This window comes from Theropithecus gelada, chromosome 10 (assembly GCF_003255815.1).
Source record: "Theropithecus gelada isolate Dixy chromosome 10, Tgel_1.0, whole genome shotgun sequence".
Taxonomy (NCBI): domain Eukaryota; kingdom Metazoa; phylum Chordata; class Mammalia; order Primates; family Cercopithecidae; genus Theropithecus; species Theropithecus gelada.
The window spans coordinates 17227145-17250186 of NC_037678.1; the positions used below are offsets into that span (position 1 = coordinate 17227145).

Below are 23042 nucleotides of genomic sequence, written 5' to 3' on the forward strand. Positions count from 1 at the left end.
GGGCGATTACACAGGGCATGTCCACCAGCAGGGTGGGAATCTGGGGGGCCCTCATAGAACTCTGCCTACCGCTGACAGGTAAACAGGTCTACAGTAGAATGTTGAGTTCTGAGTGGTGTGCAGGAGGTGCACCAATGCAATGAGATCCCACAGAGGTGGAAAAAGGAAAAGGCAGGGAATGTGTCCAAGGGGAGGTGGCACCTGAATTGAGTAGGAGGCTGGGTAAACAGAGTAGAAGGCACAGAAGGAGAGAAGGAAGGCTCCCCAAGGTAGTGCGTGCAGCATGTTCACGGGACAGAGAGGAAGTCAGGCCCAGTGGGGAACACAATAGTGAAGTGTGAAGTGTAGTTAGGGCTTAGGGTGTAGGAGGAAGAAAGAGATCAAATACACATGGCCAGGTAGGCAGGGCTGGATCACAGAGGGCCTCAGGGAAACCAGGGGAGGTGGCCAGCCCTTCTGGCTCAAATCTGGCATCCTGTGTGGGGCTCCATAGGGACACCCAACTAGTGTCCCAGAGTCACCCCTAAAATTCTCAAGTCCCTTTGGCTTCTCACCCAGATTTCAGTTTGGACGCCCAGGCTCCCCACCACTAAGCAGCCACATCAGGAAATCACCTCACCACAGAAGTCCCTCTTTTCACATGTGTGTTTCCTTCTCCTCCATGGCATTTATAGTAAAAAAAAAAATCTAATACTCCACATCAGTGCTGAATGATGGTCTGGATTGGTCTCTTTTGACTGCACCTGGCCCCTCCCGTGAGCTACCTGAAACTCAGGTACTATAATCTGTGCAAATGAGAGGGTTTCACTTAAAGCCAGGTGCCCATCTCTCCAACCATCGCTGGCTCTCTGTGGCATTCAGGCCTCCTGATAATGCATTCAGATTATCAGCAAAATATTCTGAGTCAAGATTAGTGGCCAGTGGCTACCAAAGAAATCTGATATACTTTCTAATCAAAGTAAAGAGTAACGTAACAGTGAAGGACACCTGGTCCCTGGAGTCAGGCACTGTGGGTTGTTTGTTGCCCTGTCACTTTGTTTTTGGACAAGTCACTTAACTTTTTTGTTTTTTTTTTGTTGTTGTTGTTGTTGTTAGACAGTCTTGCTGTGTCGCCAGGCCAGAGTGCAGTGATGCAATCTCTCAGCTCACTGCAACCTCCGCCTTCTGTGTTCAAGCGATCCTCCTGCCTCAGCCTCCCAGTAGCTGGGACTACAGGCGCACGCCACCACGCCCAGCTAACTTTGGATTTTTAGTAGAGATGGGGTTTCGCCACATTGACCAGCATGGTCTCAATCTCTTGATCTTCCCGCCTTGGCCTCCCAAAGTGCATCACTTAACTTCTTTAAGCCTCAGTGTCTTCAACTGTATTCTGAAAGTGATAATTATATCATTATCCTCATTATCCCTAAGGTGGTTGTAAAGATCAAATGAGAGAAGGCATGCCCAGTGCTTAGTCCTGACATACATTCAGAGGCTCCCTAAATGATACCAGTATGTTGACCAGAATCGGAAGGACAGAGAGCCCCAGGTTCAAATCCCACCAACTCATTCAATCCTCAGCTGGTGTTCTGGGCAAGTCACTTAACATCATTGGTTTTCTGTTTCCTCCTATAAAAGAGGGTTAAAATTACTTGCCTCATAGGGTCCTGGTTAGGAGTAAATAAGAGATCCTCTATAAAAGCCCTGAGCACGTATTTGACATCCAGTAAATACTGGCTAGATCTGAACATTCTTACGAAGGCATGTGCACATGATAGTTGTTTAGGACAGGTAAAGTGATGTAGTAGAAAAGAAAAAAAAGCAAGACTTGGATTCAAACTACACTTGTGCCACTTCCTAGCTGTATTAAGTTTGAACAACTTACTTAGCCTTTTTGAGCCTCACTTGACTCATCTATGAGATGGTGATAATGTTGCTAAATTCACTGATTCTTGTCTGGGTTCTACAAAATAAGATGTAAAGTGCCTAGTAAGTAGTTGATGTGAACAAATATTAATTTCTCTTTTCTTAATGTTTCTCACCTCTCTGCTGGCTATAGAATTTGCTATCTGGAATTTGCAAACAAGTAGAACAAACATGTTTCTAGTTATTAACAGCTCAAACCCATCCTTGTGTATACACTTGTTAGCAAGAAGAGAATACAGGCAAAACCGAGTCCCTCCTTCTGTTGCCAGTGGGATTCATCCTTCTGGTCTGGACTGCAGACACAATCCATTTAAAAGAAAGTCTGTGGCCGGGCGCGGTGGCTCACACCTGTAATCCCAGCACTTTGGGAGGCCGAGGCAGGCAGATCACGAGGTCAGGAGATGGAGACCATCCTGGCTAACACAGTGAAACCCCATCTCTACTAAAAATAATACAAAAAAATAGCCAGGCATAGTGTCAGGCGCCCGTAGTCCCAGCTACTCGGGAGGCTGAGGCAGGAGAATGGCATGAACCCAGGAGGCGGAGCTTGCAGTGAGCCGAGATCGTGCCACTGCACTCTAGCCTGGACGACAGAGCGAGACTCTGTCTCGAAAAAAAAAAAAAAAAAGAAGTCTGGGCCCCACTCACGTCTGCAGCAAGCACCGACCATAGCGGTCTTCCCTTCAAAGCCTGGACAGCCCAAGTGTAGCAGACACACGATACCCACTCCCGTACTGTGACATGTATCGCCATCAGGACAATATCTCAAGAGAACCCAAGGGATTCCAAGCCCTAATGAGAGGTGCTTAGCGGGCCGCAATTAAAAATTATAAAGTGGCACTGCAAGCTGATGAAGAATGGTAGAAATTCCCGCAGCCACTTCCACTCTGTCAACACATCCGATTACAGTGCAGCACGCTGACTGGTGCCTGTTGGATTGATTTTTAATTTAACAACCGTTTCAGATGTGTTTGTAAACCTTCGAGTCAGAAGTAGGCCCTACGTGAATGCCACAACGAATTAGGAGAGCCGGCCTTCGCGCTCCCGTGCCCAGCTCCCTCTGGAATTCCATTCAGAAAGAGTGAACGTTCCAACCATGGCTGTGAAGCCAGGAGATCTGCTTCTCCTTCAGCAGCTCAGCACCCTTCCCTCCCGTCCCAGCGGAAGACACCAGGGGCGAAGGGACGGAGGGAGCTGATCACGAGGGGGTCACCTGTCTTCTGACACCTGTCCAGGGAGAGCCTGGTTCTTTAGTGTGTCTTCGACAAAGATGTTAAGTGTTGACTACAGTTGCGGGGCCTCATGGGAATGACGGGGCACTTCTCTGCTCTCTGTTAGTAAAGGAGAGAGAATGCGCTGGGCTCACAGGGCCCCACTCTTTAGAACAGTGTTGCTTCAAGCCTGATCCTGGGACCAGCAACACAGCATTGCACGGGAGCTTGTCAGAAATACAGATTCTCAGGCCCCACCCCAGACCTCCTGAACCAGAATCTCTTGGGTGGGGCCTGGAAATGGGGGTTTTAATAAGCCCCCCAGGTGATCTTAAACAAGCTTACATTTGAAAGCACTGACGTTCTAGAGAGTGAAAGGTAATTTTTTCTCCGTGTAACAGGCAGAGTGATATTTTAAAAAGGTAAATCGGGTCACGTCATTGAAACCCTCAGATGACTTCTTGTTACATGTGGAACAGTGTCCCACCTGCCTGCTGTAGTCTTCAAGGCCCATCCAGCCTGGCATCTGTACAACCCCTGATGCCTTCATCTCACCTCTGCCCCTCACTGTCCTGTGCTGCACCCACACTGGTCCCGTCTCTTCCAGCTTGAACATGCTGAGCCCGTTGTTACCCCAAGGGCCATCCCCTCTTCTTGGAAAGCTTTTCCCCCAGACTTTTCACAATGCCAGATCCTTCTCATTATCTGCTGTAACAAAATGCCATAAATTATTTGGTGTATAAACACTGGAAATGTATTTATCACAGTGCTGGAGGCTGGAAGTCTAAGATCAAGGCTTTGGTCGATTTGGTGTCTGGTGAGGATGCACTTCCTGGTTCACAGAGAGTGCCTCATCACTGTGTCCTCACGTGGTGGAAGGAGCCAGCTAGCTCCCTGGGCCTCTTGAAAGGGCATGAAGGCTGGGTGCGGTGGCTCATGCCTGTAATCCCATCACTTTGGGAGGCCAAGGCAGGCAGATCACCTGAGGTCAGGAGTTCGAGACCGGCCTGACCAACACGGCGAAATCCCGTCTCTACTAAAAATATAAAAATTAGCCAGGCATGGTGGCGCACACCTGTAATCCCAGCTACTCGGGAGACTGAGACAGAAAAATCACTTGAACCTGGGAGGTGGAGGTTGCAGTCAGCCAAAATCGCAACACTGCACCCCATCCTGGGCAACAGAGTGAGACTCAGTCTCAAAAAAAAAAAAAGTCGGGGGGGCACGAATCTCATTCAAGAGAGTTCCACCCTCGTGACCTAATCACCCCGCTATTCAAACCTCTGGTTTGTTGATTGTCTTTTTTCCCCACTAGAATAAAAGCTCCTGAAATGCAGGTGCCTAGGCCCGTTGTCTGTATCGTATACCTGATGCATTGGAAATAACAAATTTGTATTAGGTGAAGACATGTTTCAGAGGCAGAAATAGAACCTAAGGAGGAAATAACAGCTATCGTATACTGAGTACCTGCTGTATATCTAGCTTTGTGCCATTATCTCATTTAATCCTCAAATCCAACTAGATGTTACTGCTTCACAAACTGCCTTGAGTCTTAGCAGCTTAGTACAAGAACTGGAGTGAGCTTGTGATTCTTTGGATTGGCAGTGTGGGCTAGACTCTGCTGGGCTCATTCGTGTGTCTGCCGTAAACTAGGTAGCTTTTTGGGGGGTCGTCTGGCTATCAGCAGAGACCAGGGTTACACCAGGGCAAGGTGGTGTAGGGCTAGTTCACGTGGCAGCAGGCACAAGCCTTTTATCTCATCTCTGCTCATGTCGTGCTTGCTAACAGCCCATGGACCAAAGCAAGTCATGTGGCCAGAATTCACGTGGGAGATTATTTCCAGAGGGTATGGACAGAGGGAGAGGGATGATTTATAGCTATTTTGTAATCTACCAAAGGCATTATTATCCCCAAAATACATATGTGGAAATTGAAGCCCAAAGAACCGTCACTTGCCCAGGAATACTGACACAGCTCAGAGGACAACTCCAGGTCTGTCTGACCCCAAAACCTACAGTTGCACGCTGTGTGATATGCTGCGCAGCCTGCCTCACGGGCCGTGCACCGGATTAGAATGGTCTGCCCTGGTGGGCGTTGAGTTCCCTATCCCAGCAGACACTGAGTGGTCACGGCCTGGGCTGCTTGGTCCTGGCGATGCTCTAGAATTCCTTCCAGCCCGGGTCTTCTGGGTTTCTGACCCGGCCATCTCCCTACCTGCTCCTTTATGACTACAGAGACTGTGTGAGGCTTCCAGCCTTAGTGGGACTCTATGGAGTAGCCCCCACCTGTTTCTAGATCTGCCAGACATTTCTGAGCCTTTGCCCGCCCCTCCCTAGATGAAGCAATGGTGGTCTCCATGGGGAGGTGGGAACCAGCATGGGACAGAGACAGGCCTTCTGGGTTTAGGATCAGCTCTTCCATGGACTGATCCAGCGAAAGAAAGTCTGGCCACAGAGCTTGGCATCAGCAAGAACTGCACTGGGACGATCCTTAGGGAACGGATGAGGGAAGAGAACGTGGGAGGTGGAGGTTGCAGTGAGCCAAGATCGCACCACTGTACGCCAGCCTAGGCAACAGAGTGAGACTCAGTCTCAAAAAAAAAAAAAAAAGGAAAAGAAAAGGGGTATGAACCTCACTTATGAGAGTTCCACCTTCATAACCTAATCACCTCCCTAATCAAACCTCTGGTTTGTTGATTTGTCTTTTTTCTCCACTAGAATAAAAGCTCCTGAAATGCAGGTACCTAGGCACCTTGTCTGTGTCGTATATCTGATGCATTGGAAATAACAAATTTGTATTAGGTGAAGACGTGTTTGAGATGCAGAAATAGAACCTAAGGAGAGAGCCGAGGGGATTGTGAAACTTTGAGACAGATACCAAGAGGGACTGAGGAGGGGAAGGAGTGGGGAGGCATTGACACCGGGAGAAGAACATGCTCTTACTTGGGGAAACAGGCAATGAAGCAAAGGTATTTGGGAACTTTGTTCTCAGCCTGACTCCAATCCGTATTAAATAATGACTTGGATCCGGGCTTTGGGGTTAGGTAGACCCGAATGTGAATCTAGGTCCTTCACTTTGTGACTGCGTGACGTGAAAGAAGTTATTTCATCCCCTTAAGCTTCCTTGCCTGTAAGATGGTGATAAGAATCTCAGTGTTATAGTTACTATGAGGATTAAATGTGATAGCCACAGTGTGGCAAAGACATGGCAAACAGCAGGTAAAGGGAGAGATGACTGAGATCATGATCACACCTTAAATATTACCATCATTATAGAAAGCTCGGTTTGTCACGGTTGTTCAGGTCCTGGCAGGAAGGTTGGTTCTAAGGGACTAAAGATTGGAGAGATTGGGGCTGGGGGACATAGAAATAGCAGTGCGTTGTGTCACCATTCTGTCTCACTTATGGAGGTTCCACAGGACAACATCCAGCTGCGTTATCTCTAAAGCTCGACTTATTTTTCACGTGCACAGCACCTTTCTTCTGAGAACCTTGAGTATTTTTTCTCTACTTTTTTTTTTTTTTTTTTTTTTTTTTTGAGACAGTCTCACTCTGGAGTGCAATGATGCAATCTCAGCTCACTGAAACCTCCGCCCCGCCGGGTTCAAGCGATTCTCCTGCCTCAGCCTCCTGAGTATCTCCTGCCTCAGCCTCCCAAGTAGCTGGGACTACAGGTGTGCGCTACCACGCCTGGCTAACATTTTTGTATTTTTAGTAGAGATGGAGTTTCACCATGTCGGTCAGGCTGGTCTTGAATTCCTGACCTCAAACGATCCGCCTGCCTTGGCCTCCAGAAGTGCTGGGATTATAGGCGTGAGCCACCACGCCTGGCCTCTGTGTTCTTACTCTAAACTCTTGACTGAGCTTAGGAGAGGGACTGTGGCAGGTCACTGGGCAGGGGAGGGGTTCCTTTCTTGGAAAACTGAGACACAGAGGCAAAAACCAAGCCAGTGGGAGAATCCCAAGAGGTGGCCCTCTCTTCATGCCCAGCCAAACCTCCCTCCTCCCACCCACTTCCTTCAGCAGGTCTCATGTCTACACGCTGGAAATTATTCTTGCCTTTTGCTCTCCAGTTCTCAGAGGATTTGTACAAATGGCCTCTCGTGAAGCGCAGAGTCCCCCACATTTGCAGAAGGTGAAACAGGTGCAGGAGGCATAATTCAAAATTGCAGATCCTCAGAGCCCAGGAGAGGGCAGGCCCCCGCAGCAGAAGCCTGGCACAAAGTTCAGTGCCATTAGGCATCATGGAGAATGCAGTGCCTTTGTAAGAAACGGCTCTGGTCAATTTGGTTAGCGAGCATTATAATGGATGAGAAATGGAAAGCATTTTGCACTGGTGAATATCTTAACCCTCCCGATTGAACGAGAAAGCTAATCTAGGCAGTGCGAATTCACAGAATTACTGAGAGAAAACTCTGGAAGTCATCAAAAAGGCCATTGAAAAAAGATAGGTGTGCCCATTTCCTTTTGTTTAGAAGCACAGAAATGCATGCAATCGATTTCCTGGTAATGGTCCGAATAAAGTGGGCATTCTGACCAGGAGACTGCTGATTATGTACCTCTTGCTGGGTAAGGAAAAACAATTCAGGTAGGGCTTTTGCTGTTGCTTAGCCATAGATTTTATGTACCAGACACTTCTAACGCCTTTGAAAGAAAATATCTTTATAGATTTATCTTCAAACATTTTTGCAGAACCCTCTCTGTTGCAAACCACCCCCCGCCCTTTTTTTTTGTATTTTTTTTTCACTGGGCTCTGTTTTTCCCCCTCTCCCTGGCTCAGCATCTCTGAGGTAGCCTTGCAAAGTTGACTGGCACCCTGGGGTAGTAAGGGCTCTGAAGACAGCGATGACGGCATCACCCCAGGTAGACTTTTGTTTTCAACATTCACATGTTTTTCTATTCCCTTTTTTAGTGTTATGTTTTTCTCATGGACTCCAGGGTCCCATCAGGGCACCTGTCTCCACATGTCTAGCCTCTCAGTGCAAGAGGCAGAGCCTACTGAACCTATGGCACCTCCATTCCTCCATCAGGAAAATGGGGAGAATGACAGCTAGTGCTGGGGTTGTTGAGAGAATTCTGGGAAGCTCCTGGCACATCGCAGCACGTCTTCTATTATAGTTGTTGTTGCTCTTGCGTTTACTGTTTATTTTACCATTCCTGTAACTTAGTGGCCTCTTAGTTTGTCTAAGTCCTCTCTGGCTGGTCACTGTCTTAGGAGATCAGCAGAGCTGTTTTACACGTTTGCAGAGAGACAAGTGTAGGACTTTGGGGATGGAAGGGGGTCTTCAGATCATTTAATATACTCACCACCCGGCTTTGAAATGAGGAGTCCGAGGCTTATAGTGGGATACGACTTGATATCACATGTTCAGTTGGAAGCAGGGAAGGACGAGAACCAGCAAGGTAAGTGTGTTGATGCCTGTTTTATAGGTAAAGGAACTGAATGAGTCACATTGAAAGCAGGGATTTGATCCACAGCTGGTTGATCCAGCATCACTGGAGGCAGAGCCCCACGACAGGCCGGGCGGATGATGCATGGATGGCCCAGGTCCCGCGGCTCACCTTCCCTGTCTCTTCCAGGCTCCAGATGCTGGAGGCCATCTGCAAGCACTGGGAGGGGCCCATCAGCCTGGCCCTCTACCTGTCAGACGCCGAGGCCCAGCAGTTCCTCCGCTACGCTCAGGGCTCCGAGGTGCTTATGAGCCGCCACAACGTGGGCTACCACATCGTGTACAAGGAGGGCCAGTTCTACCCTGTGAACCTGCTGCGCAACGTGGCCATGAAGCACATCAGCACTCCCTACATGTTCCTGTCTGACATTGACTTCCTGCCCATGTATGGGCTCTATGAGTACCTCAGGTAAGGACCTGCAGGGGCCTGGCCATCAGGCCAGAAGGCACATAGGGCCATGCAGTGCGAGGACCAGAAGGCCCTTAGGGTCATTGTCTAGTCCAACAGCTTTCTTTTCCAGATGGGGCAGCAGAGACCCAGAAAGCGGAGGGGAACTGCCCACAGCCATCCAGCAATAGAGTTCTCAGTGAACAGACTGCAACCTGAGTTTGCAGAAGGAAATGCTGATGGCAGAGCTTGGTCCAGGGAACATCTCTTTTTGTCTGCCAGTCTGTTGCTTTTTCTGTAGCATCTATGAAAACATACCCTCCTCAGGCGGGCGCGATGGCTCACGCCTGTAATCCCAGCACTTTGGGAGGCTGAGGCAGGTGGATCACGAGGTCAGGAGTTCAAGACCATCCTGGCCAACATGGTGAAACCCCCTCTCTACTAAAAATACCAAAAAAATTAGCCGAGCGTGGTGGCACAAGCCTGTCATCCCAGCTACTTGGGAAGCTGAGGTAGGAGAATCACTTGAACCAGGGAGTCAGAGGTTGCAATGAGCCAAGATCACTCCACTCCACTCCAGCCTGGCGACAGAGCAAGACTCCGTCTCAAATAATAATCATAATAATAAAGAAAACATACCCTCCTTCTTCCGGTTTTAGACCAGACAACCTTCATGTAACCCAAGAAAGATTATTGCCCAGCCTTTTAAACAAATCTAAGTGATGATGATGCCTAGTACTTACGGAAGTGTTTGCTGTGTGCCAGGCACTCTTCTGAGTGCTTCACAGATAGGATCTCATTTCCTCCCCCAGAGCCCCTGCCATGGGTGGTAATATGACCTTCCTTTTCTAAACGGGGAACTGTGGGACCGAGACCAGGAGCCGCTGACCCAGGGTTACTCATCTAGTAAAGGGAAGCTGGGGTCAAAACAGCCAGTCTGACAGCAGAGCCAAGTACGTAAGGACCATCACGACTGCTTCTGTGAATCTGCAGTGTCCCTTTCCAGCTCCCCCGACCTCGTGGGACAGGGTGTCAGCAGCTGGAGAAAGCACTCGGCTAATGGAAGGCTTAGATGGATGGCTGTGTGAAGAGTGCGTTTATTATAGAATACTACACAATGAGGACTGATAGGAATCTTGGAAGTCACGTGGCCCAAAGGTCCCATTTCACACAAGAAAACTAAAGTTACATGGGATCCTAGTCCAATGACATGAAAAAAAAAAAAAATCCTTTATTTACTGCCATTGGTCAGCATGAATGAGGCCTATACCGAGTGAGTGCCTGCCTAGATCCAAGTACCATGAGAGGTGATTTGCGTATATCATCCCATTGGTTCTACACATCGAGCCCCAGAGGCGAGTGTAGCTACGTGCATTCTACAGGGAGGAAGAGTGGGGCTCAGAGAAGCAAAATAACAGTTCAAGTCCAGAGAGCTTGCGCCAGGGTGTGAACCAGCATCTGCAGCCCCACGTCTGCCGGTCACGCTGCTGCACATTGTTGGCCTGCGCTGGGGTTTCTATTTGTCCCAAACCAGGCAGGGTCTGATTTCTTTCTCTCTTGTTCTCTTGTTCTCCCTCCCTCCCTCTGACTCTGTCTCTCTGTCTCCTAGTATCTTTCTCTCACTACCTCTGTCTCTTTCTCTCTTAAAAGAGCTTCTAGGAGTCTTTAAACCTTCTGTAGAGAAGCCAAAGCATCGGTTTAGTCTGCGTACCCTCTGTGCCCTGCGCTCTCTGGAGCAAAGTTAGGCAGCCTGTGCTCTGTCTCCGGCTTCTGAGTCCGTGTCCTTCCAGGGACATCTTCGGGTTTCCTAGTGTCAATCCCTCCCCCAGGGCGGGAGGAGTCCCTACCAGACTCTGTTAAAAACAGTAACGTGAGCTACCCCTAGGCAGCATGACCCTGAATCAGGGATGGAAGGTGCTGTGGTACCCAGCACCATAAGCCTTAACCCTTGAACCGCCAGGCTGCAGAAAGGGCGCTCTCCCTCCAGCCCCAGCACCTGTGCCAGTGCCTGCTGGGTCTTGGAATCCAGTGTGTGGAGCCAGGGTGCCCCCATGTGGCCAGATGGGGCTCGCAGCCTCTGATCCCTGCAGATTCTGAAACTTGGGCAGCTTGCGGGATGACAGGCTCCCAAGGGAACAGATAGATGATGGGAGTGAGTGCCACCCTAGACCAAGAAAAGAGGCTTCAGGGTTGGACCCCTGCCCACCCTCCACCCCTCTGGGACTCTTCCTTCGCTCCAACCAATTGAAAGTGAGCTGGCCCCATATGAGTCTGTGGTCTCTATTCTCCCTGTGCAAGGACTGTTGAATTATTTGACCTCGTGGGCATCATGTTTTAAAAAACAATACATGTGAACAGGCTGGGGTTTTTTTTTTTATTTTTCTTTCTATGTTTTTATTAATTAAAGACATTGTTCACTGCTAATGCAGACCCTACTTGATGTGAGGTAGCTCGTGTGCCCTTCTACTTAGCATTTGCTTAATGCACAGTCACTTGAGGTGGTAGTTGGCCTTAGCCACCTTGTCACAAGAAGGTATGTGGTTCCCCTCAGGGGTTTTGAAATATTGCAAATTGGTTTTAAAACTTTATTACCTTCTTCCCAGACTTTTCCCAAGAATGCTGAGTACAATTCAATAGAGACCGGAGCCGTGGTCTCAAGGAGCCAGTCATCTCTCCACACAATTGTATAATTATTGCTTTAGGGAGGCAGGGAAGGTTACTGGGTATTCATATTTTTCAAGAGGAGTTGGAAATCTGGATTTTCATATAAAATGTTTTCTTTAATGTTGGCAGCTAATTTTCAAAAATTGTTTTTGGATGATGATTTGGAGCAAAAAAATTGTTTCCAGTGCTGTTGAGGCCGACCAAATGTGTCTTCAGGCTGCCTTGACCCATCACAACCCCACTCCAAACGACGAGGGTGTAACCTCTGACCTAGACAATTCCGAGGCCACCAGAGTATTTGTGAGAATCAATGAGGAGTGTGATTCTCTTTGAAGCCCCAAATAAGCAGGCACTGTTCTTTTCATATGAAGTAATCACATCAACTTACCCTTGGTTTCAGGGACATTTTTTCAGGTGAGTAGACAGATTCGTTTCTGATCCAGACGTTACCAGTAGATGCCCCTTGTACACACCATAGCTTCACTGGTGTGAGCTGAGGTTAAGGGTGCTGTTTGCTGTGGCAGCTGAGGACTCCAACGAAGCCCCCAGACCCTTCTAGAAACTGACTTCCTCAGCACTGATCTCCCACAAAATGCTCTACCCAAGCTCTGTCAAGATGTTAATATTGGCCAGGTGCAGTGGCTAACACCTGTAACCCAGCATTTTAGGAGGCTGAGGCGGGAGGATCGCTTGAGCCCAGGAATTTGAGACCAGCCTGAGCAGTATAGTGAGACCCCATATCTATGAAAAATTTTAAAAATTGGCAGGGCACCATGACTCAGACCTGTAATCCCAGCACTTTGGGAGGCTGAGGCAGGTGGATCACGAGGTCAGAAGATCAAGACCATCCTGGTCAACATGGTGAAACCCCATCTCTACTAAAATACCAAAAATTAGCTGGGCATGGTGGTGCACGCCTGTATTCCCAGCTACTCAGGAGGCTGAGGCAGGGGAATTGCTTGAACCTGGAAGGTGGAGGTTGCAGTGAGCCGAGATCGCACCACTGCACTCCAGCCTGGCAACAGAGTAAGACTCTATCTCAAAAAAAAAAAAAAAAAAAAAAAATTAAAAAAATTGCCAAGCATTGTGGAGCACGCCTGTGGTTTCAGCTACTCGGGAGGTTGAGACAGGAGGATCGCCTGAGCCCAGGCAATGGAAGATAGAATGAGCCATGATTGTGCCACTGCACTCCATCCTGAACAGCAGGGCAACACCCTATCTCAAAAAAATACATTTTTAAATTATGAAAAATGATGACAGTTACAAGTTATTGAGCCCTTACCATGCACCAGAAACCCTGCTAGCTGCGCTCTGTCATTACCTCTGTTCTTCACATTGCTCTTTAAGGTAACCACCATTACGGGTGACCAAACTGAGGCCCCAGAGAGGTTAAATGTTAGCATTAGAGGAGGAAGAAAGCAGCTTTCCTCCATGCCAGCCTGCTCACTGTCGAAGGGGCCAGGTTACTCCCAAACCTCCAGGGTACCAGAGCAGGCTGACCGGCAGCCCTCAGCTTGTACCCCCAAACACTTATTTATATCACCCTTTTTGGGGTTCTACTTGGTTACCAAAAAAAGTTCAGCATCTTAGCTCTTTGAGCAGTTGCTTAGCAACAAGCTAATAGTACAGCCATAACAAACAGATCAATCGGAAAATAATGGAATCAGCTGTATGCATGGACAATAGCTGCAGAGTTTCACTAAAATCTCCTTCCAGCCCCGTCACCTACTTTTTCTAAAGAATGAGCTCCTGGATGTCCAGCTTTCACTCTTGATCTCAGAAATGTCAAGTGAAAGTCAGTGGGGCATGACACAAGTTGCGCAGGCTTGCCTTTGAAGCCAGGTTCCACAACACTAATCAAGTGTGTGACTTGGGGCTGCTTGCCTCATCTCCCCATTCTTTCACTTCCTCAGTTAACATAGGAGCTAATCATAGCCTCCTGTGGGGTTATGGTGGGTGCCCAGCAGGAGTTCATTTTCTGCCCCTTGGCCTATTCAGTATTGGGCTTCTGATTGGACTTCTGTGCTAGGCCCCTGCTCCAACCCAACCCCTGCCATTGCAAACTCTGCCACCTCCTGTGCAGCCTAGGTAGCTTCATGTGACCATCTACGTTTTTTCTCTTTCTGAAAATGAGAAACTATATATTGATACTCATTCTTTCAAACACTATGTAGTGAGTATCTACTATGTGCCAGGCAGTATACTGCATTGTAGGTGACGTTGCTGTCCCTGAGGGTCATTCAGACCTGCATTTCAGTGCAGAGGACTCTCCCTCCCCTTTCCCTTCCCTCTTTCCCCTCCCCTCCACACCTTTCCTTCCCTTCCTTTCTTTCTCTCTCTCTCTCTTTCTTTCCCTTTCTCTCTTTTCTCATTTTCTCTCTTTTCTTCCTTTCTTTCCATGCTTCTTCTTCTCTCTCTCTCTCTCTCTCTCTCTCTGTTGCTCAGGCTGGAGTGTAATGGTGCAATCATGGCTCACTGCAGCCTCAACCTCCCCCGGCTCCAGTGATTCTCCCACTTTAGTCTCCCCAGTAGCTGGGATTATAGCCATGCGCCATCACTCCCGGCCAATTTTTTTTTTTTTTTTAACCATTTGTAGAGACAGTTTCGCTGTGTTACCCAGGCTGGTCTTGAACTCCTGGGCTCAAGTGATCTGCCCTCCCAGGCCTCCCAAAGTCCTGGGATTACAGGCAAGAGCCACTGCTTCCAGCCTCTCTCTCTCTCTTTCCTTTTCTCTTTCTTTCCATCTTTCCTTTTTCCTTTCCTTTCCTTCTTTACTTCTTTTTAGACACAGGGTCTTCCTCTGTCACCCAGGCTGGAGTGCAGTGGTGCAATTACAGCTTACTGCAGCCTCAAACTCCTGGGCTCAAGCAATCTTCCTGCCTCAGCCTCCCAAGTAGCTGGGACTACAGGTGTATACCACCATGCCCAGCTAATTTTCAAATTTCCTTTTAGAAAAATAAACATAACCCAGACCATATTGTCCAGGCTAGTCTCAAACTCCTGGGCTCAAGCAATCCTCCTGCCTTAGCCTCCCACAGCCCTGGGATTACAGGCGTGAACCACCGTGACTGACTGATGCTGAGTACTCTTTATTTAGAATGTATTTAACGTTGGGAAATGCACTTAACCTCTCTAACTTGCTTTATCTGTGAAATGGGAATCATACTGCTTTTTCCTCTTCCCCAGTTCTTAAGGAACTGAGAACATTAGAGCTAATAGTATTTGGAAAGCACCCAGGAATGCCCGAAACATTCTTTGTTCCATGTGTCTGCGTGACCAGGCACTGTTTCAGGTGCTGGGGCTAGAACAGTGAACAGGGAAGACTAAGTTCTGGCCCTCAGAGGTTTGCACCCTGGTGGTCATTGCAACTGTATGTGCCATTGCTAGCATCGGGATTCACACAGATACAAGGCTGAGAGATACAGGAGCTTAAACTAACAAGCGAATGACCCGACGTGGGTGCACACTGAAGGTCTCTAAATGAGGGGAGAGAAGGGCCTGAGACATCGTGGCATTTCCAAGACCTGGACAGCTTCATTCTGCTGAGACTTTCCACATTCATGAGACTGGCACAGGTTTCCGACCCCTTTCACTGACCCTGCAGAATCCTCATCTTTTTTTTTTTTTTTTTTTTTTTTTTTTGATATGAAATCTCGCCCTTGTCCCCAGGCTGGAGTGCAATGGCACGATCTCGGTCACTGCAACCTCTGCCTCCCAGGTTCAAGAGATTCTCCTGCCTCAGCCTCCTGAGTAGCTGGGATTACAGGCACCTGCCACCACGCCCGGCTAATTTTTGTATTCTTAGTAGAGACGGGGTTTCACCATGTTGGCCAGGCTGGTCTCCAACTCCTGACCTCAGGTGATCCGCCCGCCTTGGCCTCCCAAAGTGCTGGGATTACAGGCGTGAGGAATCCTCATCTTTAATCCATGCCCAAAATGTAAAGTATCTCTACTGTCCTCACTGCCTTTGCCTTCTTGGGGACAAACCCTTCTTTTTTTTTTTTTTTTTTTTTTTTTGAGACAGAGTTTTATGCCGCCTAGGCTGGAGTGCAATAGCGTGATGTTGGCTCACTGCAATCTCCGCCCCCCGGTTTCAAGCAGTTGTCCTGCCTCAGCCTCCCAAGTAGCTGGGATTACAGGCACATGCCACCACACTTGGCTAATTTTTTTGTATTTTTTATTAGAGATGGGGTTTTGCCATGTTGGCCAGGCTGGTCTCGAACTCCTGACCTCAAGTGATCCACCCACCTCTGCCTGTCAAAGTACTGGAATTACAGGCGTGAGCCACTGCACCCGGCACCCTTCTGGAGGACAGATGTGCCACACTGGGTAGAGACTATATTCTGACACTGTGTAGGAATGCCAGCTTTCTGTTTGATTCTTTTCTGCCCAGCTTGACATCTAACCACCTACCCCCTTACATTTTCCCTGGCACATCATGGCTGTTCTATAAATACTTGTTGAATGAGTGCAGACATGTGAACAAAGCCAGGTAGGGGTGGGACCAGGCGAAGCTGACTGGCTGCCTGCCCGGAGACATTACCAGGTGACATTTCCTTGGGCTCATTCATTGTTTTAACTCTGCTGTATCTATAACATTTAACATTTATTGAGCACTTACTATGCGCCAAGCACTGTTACGAGCCCTTTCACCTGTGTTTTACCATTAAGGCTCACCGCAATTCATCTTACAAAGGAGGATGTTCAGGCTAAGTAACATGCCCACGGGCACAGCAGTACTAAAAGGATAAGTGGTGGGCTGGGCACACTCCCAGCACTTAGGGAGGCCAAGGTGGGCAGATCACCTGAGGTCAGGAGTTCAAGACCAGCCTGACCAACATGGAGAAACCCCGTCTCAACTAAAAACACAAAAATTAGCTGTACATGGTGGCGCATGCTTGTAATCCCAGCTACTCAGGAGGCTGAGGCGGGAAAATTGCTTGAACCCGGGAGGTAGAGATTGCGGTGAGCCAAGATTGCGCCATTGTACTCCAGCCTGGACAACAAGAGAGAAACTCCATCTCAAAAAAAAAGAAAGAAAAAGGAAAAGGATAACTGGCTCATCTTAGGCTTATCCATAGGTGTTCTATGCTTAGCCTGTTTATTGATCCAGTTGCCCGATAGGCCCATCTTCTCTTCATCATGATGGCCATGACCGTCATCGTGGCTTGCATTTGCCAAGTGTATCCTATCCACTAGGGAACTGTTTTAATCTTTGCACCAGATAATCCATGTAGTTCTTACAAAGTCACACAGCACAGGTACTAATACAGTCCGCAGTTCACAGAGGAGAAAACCGTGGCACAAAGATGGAATGTGTTCAAGAGTATGAGCTGGTGAGTGTCCACGAAGGTGGTCTCTGAATCCGGGCAGTCTGCTGCACAGCTGCCCTCCTTAGTGCCAGGCCCCCGTGATCCCCAGCCAGGGTTTAACTCTATGCCAGCACATGGCAAGTGCTCTACAATGTTTAGCTGTTATTAGTAACAGTAAACATCAGGACAGTGGGGTAATTAGAGAGGAATGTTGAGCATTACCTGAGATGATGGAGACAGAGTCTCTAGCCCAGAGCCTTGCACATGGTCAAGTGCTCAGTAAACTGTGGCAATTGTTATTACTGGTTATTTGTAAAATTTGCCCCAAAAGCTTCTTAGCTTCTCTTCCTCACCTGCCCCTCTCTGACTGACAGGTTCTCCCTCTGGAAATCTTAACGCCATCCATTAAGGAGCCACCGGATCTTGCTCATGCCTGGGAGCCCTTCTGGCTCTCAGAGGCCATGCCCATGTGTGACCTCATGTATTACGTGTATATTCTACAGTGGCACTCTGTGGGCCGCCCTATCTCCCTCGTTTGCAAGTCCTTGCTGTTGTCGCCACATAGCTCCTGGAAGCCAGTCTGCCAAGAACTCATTTCCTAGACAACTGGCGTAGAATCGAGCAAACCCTGCTCGCTGGCTTGTATGTTTAGGGATGAGACAAGAGGAGGACGGGGCTGTGCTGAGGTCTGCCTCCAGAGTGAGCAGCACAGATGGCTCCTTCCTTCCTCTCTGCCCACGGGTTGTCACCCTGAGGTAGGCTGCTCAATCCTCCGGTGTCATTCACATGATTTCCCATTGCGCTGGTCAAAAGCAGTGCTTACGTCTAGCACTATTATGTCAGTTTAAATGGCTGTGAGGGACAGCTGGAGACAAGAGGGCTTCTCGTAGTCTCCCAAAGTCACATGAGCACCCACACGCATGCACACACGCACGTGTGCCCTTCTTTGCCTCTCACTGGTTGATCACACCTGTGGCTGCACTGGCCCTGCTGCTCCTCACCGCACATCACTAGCTCACTGGTTCATGCCCACATACCTTGCCAGGAATAAGCTGAAATAAGAAAATGATGGTGCATCTCAGACCCGGGCCTCTGCTTTGTCTTTAACCGCCACTGACTGATCCACTTCTTACGAGTATCCATCAGAATATGAGTGCATGACCATCTGTAAAGGACCAAATAAGGAAAAAACACTGTTTATAAGTGCCTTCTCTCGTGGCAGGTGCTGTGCTAGGCCCTGGGCAAATGTTGTCTTTTTTATGACAACCTAGTCAAGGATAAGTGCTTTTATTCCCATTATACAAGTGATATTAAAACACAGAAGGTAAGTTTGCCCAAAGGTCGTAGGTATTTAAATGGCAGAGCTATCGTGTCAACTCAGGTCTTTGTCACTTCCAAAGAGCCTTCCTCACAGTCCCATCCTCTCTACCGCATAGGACAATTACAAATAGATTCCTCCATTCCCTATACACTTACTGAGCACCTGCCGTTTGCCTGGCACTGTGCAGCACCTGGAAACGTAACCATGAACAGAGGCTCACCCCAGACCTCAAGCCCGGCAGGGCTAATAGGTGCATGCGCAGGCAGCCACCACCAATGAGCGAAACAGCCTAGGATGAACCAGTCCCAAAGAAGATGCAGACCCAACGTGAAGGGGAGCATGAAGGGAGACACATCAAGGCCCACGGAGGTGGGGAAGGGAGGTGTGGGGAGGTGAGTTTTTCTAATTGCCTATGCACCAAGCCTTAGGAGAAATCAATGCTGTTCTGGGATTTCTGAAACAGATGCACGCTCCAGCACAGGTTTCTTTACCTCCTCCCATCCCCTTTTAATATAACTTTCATAGGAGTCCCTGAGAACTTGTTTGAGAACCACATGGATTTCTTATGACTCAGGTTTCATTAAACAGTGGGTTCTCTGACATTTGATGCTGCAGAACAGGGCTGTGGAAACCCGGGGCTCTGAGAGCTGACAAGTGTGGCTCTTTCCTGGCATTCTGACAGCAGCCCCAGTGCCTTCAGCTCTGTGATTCCCAATAGTTTGTCACTTGTCAGCATTGGCCTCCGTCATTTATTGCAGCACCACAAAGAAGTCAGCGTGGGCACTGCTGTTACAGGCATGGAAACTTGCACAGCAGACATGGGGAATTCCCCAACCCCTGCCCAAGGAGTAGGGGCCACAAGAGGTCCCAAATGGTTACCAGCATCCAGTGGGCTGAACGGCAGTTACCCTGGTGAGAACAAGAGAGAGTAGAAAGATGCCTTCAGAATTATGGGATGGGCTTCTTGAGATAAGGCTAGTAGGAGTGGTCATTAGTGCTAAATGCAGAGATAATTCAAACAAGGTGAGAATGAACAAATCTATTAGACTTGACAGTGAGGGGACATTGCTGACTTTGGCCAGATCATAGAGTCAAAGACAGATTATAGTAGTTTGAGAAACTCATGGGTGGTAATGAAAGGAAATAGCCAGTGTAGGAGGCTCAGTCAGCCAGTGACATGTAGGATCAGTATACATGTTTCTAATCTCATAATACTCTTTGTTTTCTGACCTCCGCCACAGTTTACTTCTTCAAGGTGGAATCTGCCGTGTGGATGAGATTGCATTTAAGGAACATAGGTACACACATTGTAGCCTCCTGCCTGCTCCCTTTTTTCCATTCCCAACCACTCTCCCACCACTGCCTTGACCCATGAACTCAAAGAAATTCATTGTTCCAGTTGCAGGGTTGGGAAGACAGACACGATCCCCACATTAACACACTTGGCCCCAATATATCTTTATTGGTTATTGATCTTTCCTGCTTAATTTTAAGCTGGTGCAGACTTGACTAACATCATTATATGATGATGACGATAACTACTAGCTGTGTGGTAGTTACTTGTTAACCTTTCAGAACTTTAATATCTTTATCATTAAACTGAAAACACGAGTTCGTAAGTCATAGGTTGCACTGATTAAGAGAAGTAATGCATATAAAGCACTTAGCATGGGGCTTGATACCCAATGCATGTAAGCATTTATTATCATTTATCAACCACCTACGATATACCAGGCAGGTGCTAAGAAATTCAGTTTCTCCAATCCTATATGCCTCCTCGTTATCAGAGCTTTGCTAATAACCTGAAACACCCTTTCCTGACTGGCTAACTCCTGCTTCTTGATTGGAACACATCTCAGTGATGAGAAGTCTTCCATGACTCTGCACCCAGAGAGGGGTATGCTTCTATCTTCCTCCCTCCCTACACTGTAAGCTATGCACGGACAAAGGTTATATCTGTTCATTTAGCTCTGTACCCAGCTTCTAGGTCTTGGCTTCATTAATATTCATTAATTGATGAATATATTATCTTCATTCTCTTAATCACCAAGTCCATAAAGCATTTATTATTATCAAGATAAGGAAACAAAAGCCCGGGGTGTTAAGACAATGGCCCACGATTGCACAGTTAGTCAAGTGGTGGAATTAAGATGGAATCTTTATCATCTGATTAAAAAGATCATGCTCTTTTTTCTCACTGGTCAGCCTCCCTTCAAACTGGCATGCCATGAGAGATAACCCAGCCCTCAAGTGAGTTGAAGATAATTTCAGTTGGCTCCTCTTGAAATATTAGACTCTGTGGCTCCATCCCATATGTCAGGCACACAGCTGGAATTGAGGAGCAGCTGGGCATGGGCTCTCCTGTTTATCCCATCCCCTGCTGTCTTCCCTCCCTTTTGTCTCCTCCACGCAGAAGCCTGGCATCCACTGCCATTGAGCACCCTGCTCTATCCCCACCAGCCCACACCATTATCCACATCACTGGCATGGCCCTGCAGCGCCTTGAGTTTGCCCCCTGAACCCCCCGGTTTAGAAAGACACAGACAGGAGATAATTCTAGAATCCTTTGTCCCTGCTTAAACTTGACTGTGCTCTCTCATTTTCTTAACCTCAGTGATGGATTATTTTTCTAATCTTGTTTTCTTGAAGATGACATCAAACTGGGTTTGTAGTATGTCCAGTTCGTTTTGTGGTGCTGTAATAGAATACTGGAGACTGGGTAATTTTTAAAGAATAGAAATTTATTCCCCGCAGTTCTGGAGGCTGGGAAGTCTGAGAACAAACTTGGTGACAGATTCGTTGTCTAGGAGGGCTGCTCTCTGCTGTCAAGATGGTTCTTTGTGAGTTTTGTTTGCTTCTTTGTGTTTGTTTTTGTTTTGAGACAGAGTCTCACTCTGTCGCCCAGACTGGAGTGCAGTGGCACGATCTCAGCTCATTGCAACCTCCACCTCCCTGGTTCAAGCGATTCTCCTGCCTCAGCCTCCTGCGTAGCTGGGATTATAGGTGTGCGCCACCATGCCTGGCTAATTTTTTGTGTTTTTAATAGAGACAGGGTTTCACCATGTTGGCCAAGCTGGTGTCGATTTCCTGACCTCAGGTTATCCACTCACCTTGGCCTCCCAAAGTGCTGGAATTATAGGCGTGAGTCACTACACCCGGCCCCAAGATAGTTCTTTGAACACTGCATCCTGCAGGGAAACCCATCCAGCTAATACTCTGCCCTTCCATCCATGCTGTTTCTTTGGTTTATGCAGAACCCGGGCAAGCTACCATCTGCACCCATCCCTACCCCTTCAGTTGGCATAGGAAGCCTCACTACTCACTCACATCCCCTCCCCTGCTTGCCAGTTTTGCCTGATTGGAGCAAAAGAGGATATGAACTATTCATATACGTGAGTGAGCTGAGAGGAGGGGCTTGGGGAAGAAAGATACACGGAAGAGGAGGCTGGGGGGCTTTGGAAGATAACCTTTCTCAAATTCAGTTTCCCCACTGGTTAGCGCTGTCAGGCTGGAAGAGGTGAATTTACTGTGTGAGCAACACCTGAACTGTTTTTGACACAGAGAGGGTCTCAGAGGACTGGCTAGAGACTGAGATCTCATCAGCTCTGTCTCTGTAGATGAGCAGGCAGAAGTCTTCCCTGGCTGTAAATAGTATGTCGACTTTTCTGAATCCTCCTTCACTCTCGCCCATTCTCTTGCCTTGGATGCACCAGTCGGCTCAGCTGTGAAAGGGGAAGGGGACTTGTTTGTTAACGAGTTAATTCTAAGTCGGCCACTGCTTTGGGCTCTAGAGCCCTGAGAGATGAGAGATAAGCCTTTATTGTCTCCATTTACACATGGGGAACCTGTGGTTGGGAGAGGTTGCCGAATGTGCCCAAGTCAGGAGAGAGAGAGGAGCAATCAGGTTTGGAAGCTGCTGCTGTCTGGCCCCAAGTCACTTACGTTCACAGGGCTTCCCATTTTATCAGCAAGGTTCTGAGTTATTTAGATTGTTTTAAGAACTCCTCGGTCCAGCTGGGCGCGGTGGCTCACGCCTGTAATCCCAGCACTTTGGGAGGCTGAGGCGGGCGGATCACGAGGTCAGGAGATCGAGCCCATCCTGGCTAACACGGTGAAACCCCGTCTCTAGTAAAAATACAAAAAATTAGCTGGGTGTTGTAGTGGGCACCTGTAGTCCCAGCTACTCCTGAGGCAGGAGAATGGTGTAAATCCAGGAGGCGGAGCTTACAGTGAGCCGAAATCACGCCACTGCACTCCAACCTGGGCGACAGAGAGAGACTCTGTCTCAAAATGATGATGATAATAATAATAATAATTCCTTGATCCAATATACTGTAGTAGGTTTGTGAATGTTTTTGCAGGTGTCTTGGACAAGACAAGGGCAATAAAACTTTGAACCTGTGCATAGGCAGGGACTAGGGTCTGCAAAGAGGAGTCAGACCATAAGGAAGTGACTATGTCAGCTCAGGCCCATGTAGGGGACAAGAACAGAGTGGCAGTCCAAGAAGGACATCAACAGAGCTTCGGATCAATGAATGATGAGGAGGAATCCGGACCAGGTCAGAATCAGGACAGTGTTTATTTTGGGTAAGCTACTTGGTATTAATTTATGTTGCTTGCAACTAAACAACCCTAAGCAATATATTACAAGACCCACAGTAGACAGACCCAGGAAGCAGCATGCCTTACCATCACAGTCCTCAGGGGTGTCCAGAGACACAGAGCCAATAGGAGATATATATAGTATATCCTATGGATAGTAATGTATGTATCAATATGTAGAGCTGGATAG

At 48.1% G+C, this 23042-nt stretch overlaps 1 protein-coding gene across 6 annotated transcripts in view; it reads left to right on the plus strand.

Annotated features, from left to right (window-relative positions):
- Positions 1-23042, plus strand: part of LARGE1 (LARGE xylosyl- and glucuronyltransferase 1) — a 631116-nt gene that overhangs the window by 592075 nt on the left and 15999 nt on the right. For all 6 annotated transcript variants that reach the window (XM_025399702.1, XM_025399703.1, XM_025399705.1 and 3 more), the window contains one exon: positions 8696-8974. In XM_025399702.1, coding sequence (XP_025255487.1) covers positions 8696-8974 — 279 coding nt within the window. The remainder of the gene's footprint in view (positions 1-8695; positions 8975-23042) is intronic.